Source organism: Bison bison, unplaced genomic scaffold, assembly GCF_000754665.1.
Source record: "Bison bison bison isolate TAMUID 2011002044 unplaced genomic scaffold, Bison_UMD1.0 scf7180017864383, whole genome shotgun sequence".
NCBI lineage: Eukaryota > Metazoa > Chordata > Mammalia > Artiodactyla > Bovidae > Bison > Bison bison.
In genome coordinates, this window is record NW_011494955.1 from 2,859,663 (window position 1) to 2,865,590 (window position 5,928).

General features: G+C 46.9%; 1 protein-coding gene across 1 annotated transcript; it reads right to left on the minus strand.

Annotated features, from left to right (window-relative positions):
* Window positions 1-2,453: 2,453 nt before the first annotated feature.
* TUBA1B (tubulin, alpha 1b) lies at window positions 2,454-5,928 on the minus strand. The gene is made up of 4 exons (XM_010857757.1): window positions 5,840-5,928; window positions 4,263-4,485; window positions 3,971-4,119; window positions 2,454-3,609 (listed from the first exon to the last, which is right to left on the minus strand). The coding sequence occupies exons 1-4, from the start codon at window positions 5,840-5,842 to the stop codon at window positions 2,629-2,631; spliced, it is 1,356 nt and encodes a 451-aa protein (XP_010856059.1). The 5' UTR covers window positions 5,843-5,928; the 3' UTR covers window positions 2,454-2,628.

The following is a 5,928-nucleotide window of genomic DNA, read 5'->3' on the forward strand; positions in this document are numbered from 1 at the left end:
CACCCCACCCCCCACACACAAAGGAATGCTTGATGGCATTTCCTGGTTGGCTCAGCATTTCATTATAGCCATTTCCCACCTCCCACTCCAATGTCCCACACTTAGTATCTCACAGTACCAAAAGCTTTGACTACTAGTACCTACTAGTTATCTTGATTTATGTGATGATTGGGAACAGACAGGACAGAAGGAAATACTGAATTTGAGCAGCAACCAAATAACTAGGGTATAAGGGAGATTGGATAGTTTAGGAGGAATGTAAATAGAAGGTGGCTTATAAGGGCAACAAAGTGTGTTAATTGCTCAGTTGTGTTCAACTCTGCGACCCCATGAGCCTGCTAGGCTCCTTTGTCCATGGGGATTCTCCAGGCAACAATACTGGAGTGGGTTGCCATGCCCTTCTTCAGGGAATCTTTCTAACCCAGGGATCAAACCCAGGTCTCCTGCATTGCAGAAGGATTCTTTACCATCTGAGCCACCAAAGGATTGCTTAAAAGGCAACCAAAGACACTGAAATTCGAGTTGGAACTATAGAAAATGGAAAACTCCTTCTCTCTAAACTACAGGTTTCCTCCCTTTTAAAAGATGAAATATTCCAAGTATCCTTCTGGGTTTTGTATATAACTCCCAACAACCCACATCTCCTACTATTGTGTAGTTTCCTCCCACACGGAATAGGACTGACATGTGTAACCAATAGGATATTGTAGAAATGAGAATGTTTCAAGATATTGCAGTTTTCGACTTGCCTTGTCCTGGATCACCCTGGACAACACCCTTGTCCTGGATGTTGTGAGGACAATGAAGCAGTCCTATGGAGAAGTCCCTGTGGTGAAGAACAAAGGCTACCTGCTAACAACCAGCACTAACTTGCCAGGCATGTGAGTGAACCCCCTTGGAAGTGAATCCTCCAGCTAAAATCAAGCATTCTGGGGAGGGAGGTGGAAAGGAGGGTCAGGATGGGGAACACATGTACACCCATGGCTGATCCATGTGAATGTATGGCAAAAACCACCACAATATTGTAATTAGCCTCCAATTAAAATTAAAAAAAATCTTAAAAAGAGAAAAAAAATAAAATCAAGCATTCAGATACTGCATCCTCAGTCAACATCTTTACTGAAATCTCGAGAAATCCTGAGTCAGAACCATACAGCTAAGGTGCTCCTGAATTCCTGACCCTCAGAAACTGCATGAGGTCATACATTTTTTAAAAATATACATATATTAAGCCACATATACATATAAGTTTTTTATATACATATTATTTTTAGGACAATAGATAATGGTATTACAAATACCTATGTACCCACCACCCAAACTGTCATAACTCTTTATTACATATCTTTTCTTAAAAATACAAACATCCACCCCCCACAAAACAAACAAAATATCCTGTGCCTGCTTTGTGCCTCAGGACTCAAAAAACAACATGGCACACCATAGTGTGTGCTTTTCCCTCCAAAACCTCCTCTGTATTGGTTTGGTTTCCCAGGATCCAGCCCAGCTACCTCTCTCTCTCTCTCGTATGGCAAGCGAGAGACCTTTCAAAGGTTCTTCAGTCAGCTCTAAAGATGGCCTCCCTGAAAGTTCAACACTAATGCAAAGCCCTATCTTCATTTGGGCACTGATTTATTAGGGTTCCCATCAGTGCTATAAAGGCCAATATCTGCCTTCCCCTGGGACCTGTGGTTTCTGGCTACATTGGGTTGCTGTACTTGGCCTGTAGTGCCTCCCAAAAGAGCTCTCTAAAATGTCTGTGGATTTTATCAGGAGTTGAGAACTATGAATATTCTCTAAGTTTATAGGATTTATTGACTAGGGAAAGAACTGGCAAAATTTTACTCACCTCTATTCTCAACTTTTCAGACCTTTATAATCCATGTGCTTCCTGAACTTTTAATTATATTTTCTCTAGGCAGAGGACTTAACCTCTTCTATAGTGGGCTTTAGATGTAGCCACACTGTATACTGGAAAGAATGTAAACTATGCCCAGTGCTACAAATTGTAACTTTGTCTTAACCTTTGCAAGTGTTGCCATTTCATCCCTCTTAAGCAGCTGCTCTTCCACAGGTGTAGGGCTTAAACAATTTCATATTGTTTTGTTGGTCAGCAGGAATTCTGATCCTACAACTTTCCTCCTTCCATCATTACAGGGTAGGAGTTTTTATCTTTCGGCTCAAATATTCCCCCAACCAAATGTTTACCTGTTCCAAAACTGGAGTACCAAAATCACTCTCATCTGAAATTTGCATCATTCCAAGGCCTCTGAGCTGGATTTCAACAAAATACTGGTTGAAGTGATGTTAACAGACCAGTTTCAGAGTACACCTTCCCACCAGAGATATCTGGAGCGAATTCCCTGATATTACTTCCAGTGGCAGGCTTTCAGGTATAGGAGTGAAAAGTACTTCTTGGAGAAACCAATTTAGAATAAGCACAGAACTCTATATTTTCTTTCTTAAAATCTTTACTTTTGAGACAGGACATAAGTGTTACAGACACACATGGAAAAGCAATACATGATCATAGTTGAAAGCGAAGACAATCTAGTCAGAAAGTTTTTACGCCTGTCAGCTAATGCTGAAGTTGAGTATGACATGCTGCAAGGCTCAAAGGAATGGTAATTAATATTCCTCTCCTTCTTCCTCTCCCTCTCCTTCCACAGAATCCACACCAACCTCCTCATAATCCTTCTCAAGGGCAGCCATGTCCTCACGGGCCTCAGAAAACTCTCCTTCCTCCATGCCCTCACCCACGTACCAGTGAACAAAGGCACGCTTGGCATACATCAGGTCAAACTTGTGGTCCAGGCGAGCCCAGGCCTCAGCGATGGCTGTGGTGTTGCTCAGCATGCACACAGCTCGCTGTACTTTGGCCAGGTCGCCACCAGGTACCACAGTGGGAGGCTGGTAGTTAATGCCAACCTTGAAGCCAGTGGGGCACCAGTCCACAAACTGGATGCTGCGCTTGGTCTTGATGGTGGCAATGGCAGCATTGACATCTTTGGGAACCACGTCACCACGGTACAACAGGCAGCAGGCCATGTATTTCCCATGGCGAGGGTCACATTTCACCATCTGGTTGGCTGGCTCAAAGCAAGCATTGGTGATCTCTGCTACAGAAAGCTGTTCATGGTAGGCTTTCTCAGCAGAGATGACAGGGGCGTATGTGGCCAGAGGGAAGTGGATGCGGGGATAGGGCACCAGGTTGGTCTGGAACTCTGTCAGATCCACATTCAGGGCGCCATCAAACCTCAGGGAAGCAGTGATGGAGGACACTATCTGGCTAATAAGGCGGTTAAGATTTGTGTAAGTTGGGCGCTCAATGTCGAGGTTTCTACGACAGATGTCATAGATGGCCTCATTGTCTACCATGAAGGCACAATCAGAGTGCTCCAGGGTGGTGTGGGTGGTGAGGATGGAGTTGTAGGGCTCAACGACAGCTGTGGAAACCTGGGGGGCTGGGTAAATGGAGAACTCCAGCTTGGACTTCTTGCCATAATCGACAGAGAGGCGTTCCATCAGCAGGGAGGTGAACCCAGAACCAGTTCCCCCACCAAAGCTGTGGAAAACCAAGAAGCCTTGAAGACCTGTGCATTGGTCAGCCTGTTAAAAGAGGAATAGAAAAAACATAGTTATTGTTCTTTCTGATGTCATCATAGTAAAGACTTCTACTTTTCATATTAATCCCCAAAAGACTGTATTTTGACATGAAACGCTTAAAAAAAAAAAAGTAGATCTTCCCTAAATTACTCAGCATTTTATTAAAATTATCTTCATAAATATTTATCAAGTGACATCAAATAGTCCATATTTTAGTTGAACTTTTAAAAAACTATAAAGGAATAATTAACCTCACTCTTAATTGCATTTCAGTTGTTTTTGAAAAAAAAAAAAAAAGAAAAAGCATATTTCAAAAATCTCTCTTTGGTTCATTGATTTACTTTATTCTTGAGAATACACATACCAGTTTCCGAATTCGGTCCAAGACGAGGTCAATGATCTCCTTGCCAATGGTGTAGTGACCCCGGGCATAGTTATTGGCGGCATCTTCTTTGCCTGTGATGAGCTGCTCAGGGTGGAAGAGCTGGCGGTAGGTGCCAGTGCGAACCTCATCTGGAAAAGGAAAATGAAGCAGCCACCCATCATTAACAACCCACACAAGTCTGCTCCACCCCAGGCTATCAGTGAAGCCCACAGGACACACCTCCTGTCCCAGACCCCCAGGATTCTCACCGAAGCTACTGAGGTCAACTCACCAATGACTGTGGGTTCCAGGTCTACAAACACTGCCCTGGGCACATGCTTGCCAGCCCCTGTCTCACTGAAGAAGGTGTTGAAGGAGTCGTCTCCTCCCCCAATAGTCTTGTCACTTGGCATCTGGCCATCGGGCTGAATGCCGTGTTCCAGGCAGTAGAGCTCCCAGCAGGCATTGCCGATCTGGACACCAGCCTGGCCAACGTGGATGGAGATGCACTCACGCTGTGAGAGAGGGAAAAAAACCGCATTAAAACACACACACAAAACCCACAAGACATTTAACAAAAATGCTAAATGTTTATGGAAACCTAATCTTAAATTTCCTTCTAAAATGGAGTGCTTTTTAAAAAAAATCTAGGGTAGAAGGGCTATAATTCTGATGTACATTGCTTTTAATTAATTTCCTTTCCCCGTCTAAATCGGGAAGGCCTCCTTCTAGACCAAGAACAGAGCTTAGTCATTGCTTCCTCCTTTGAGGATCAAGATAAAGAGGAGGTCATCCATTTAGCGCCCAGAGCCCAGAATGCCATTCTAGAGTAGGTGGCCAGATTTCCGGGCAGCTCCCAGCACAGGAAGCACGTGGCCAGAGCAGTGCAGAGGAAATGCCTGGCCACAGGGACGAGGGGGTGGGGCTCTGCGGCAAAGGATGAATGAGCAATTCAGGGCGCGCGCGCCCGCGCCCCTCTGCGGTTCGCGGAATCGCGCAGCTGCAGAAACTCTTAAAAGCCACGTCTGCAGAGGCGCAGCCATGGCCGACCATCTTCGCTTCGTGCAGGCGTGAAGCTCAGTTCAGCATCTCCACACCTGTCACGACGCAGCAGGGGATTATTGGAGACCCAGATCCGATTTCTATTCCCTCAAAACCCCCACCGCCACCACCTGCTCCCACACGCATTCCTAAAACAGCGGAGGGAAGGGAGAGACAGATGGCCTTTACAGGCTGCTGAGAGCTAGTTGTCTTAAGATATTGGTGCAGTGCAGCACATCGATAAGGAGTCCTCCACATTCACCTTACTCCTTATTTTTTAAAGGAGAACTCAGGGTAACAGGAAACAGGCCCTCCAGTCATAGACCTGCAGCGCCCCAGCGCGCACGCGCGTACCGCAGTGGCGGGCTCCCGGCCACTCCCAGGCGGGAAGGTAACGGTCGCGCGTGCGCAGTTCCTTCCCGCCTCCGGTTTTCATGCTGAGGAGGAAGTGAGGGCGGGGAGAGCCCGCGCGCGCGCTCGCTAAAGGCTGGGGAGAATGTAAGAGGGGGATGGGAATGCGCGGGAAACGACTGCAGGGTCTTGGGGGCGCCAAGCCCAGAAGCTAGGGCTAAATGAGAGCGCTAACCATGGTGAAGGAGAACCAGTGCCCCGCCATCCCGTTCTACACTCTCAGAAGAAAAGGCGGTGGCCCCCTTCCTCCTGGGCCCCAGCCTTTCTCCACAAATCGAGGTCTATCTACTCTCACCCTCGGCTCCCGCCTCGCTCTTCGCCCTCCAAATGGACAGCGGTGGGGCCAGCCCTGTCCAGCTAGAAGCCCTTAGCGATCCCCTGGCTCGTTTTCCCTAGCGAAGTCGACGGTCTACTCACCATGGTGGCTACGGGTCAGCAGGCGCAGGCAACAGGAGTAGACACGGGTCCCGGTTACTGTCCCCGACAAGCTAAGAGTCGAGGTAAGT

What these genes read in the sequence shown, in the direction of transcription:
- TUBA1B (XM_010857757.1), bottom strand. An exon ending in CCTGGAACCCACAGTCATTG is followed by an intron (nt 4,120 to 4,262) that starts GTGAGTTGACCT and finishes TTCCTTTTCCAG; the next exon opens with ATGAGGTTCGCACTGGCACC. An exon ending in TGGACCGAATTCGGAAACTG is followed by an intron (nt 3,610 to 3,970) that starts GTATGTGTATTC and finishes CTCTTTTAACAG; the next exon opens with GCTGACCAATGCACAGGTCT.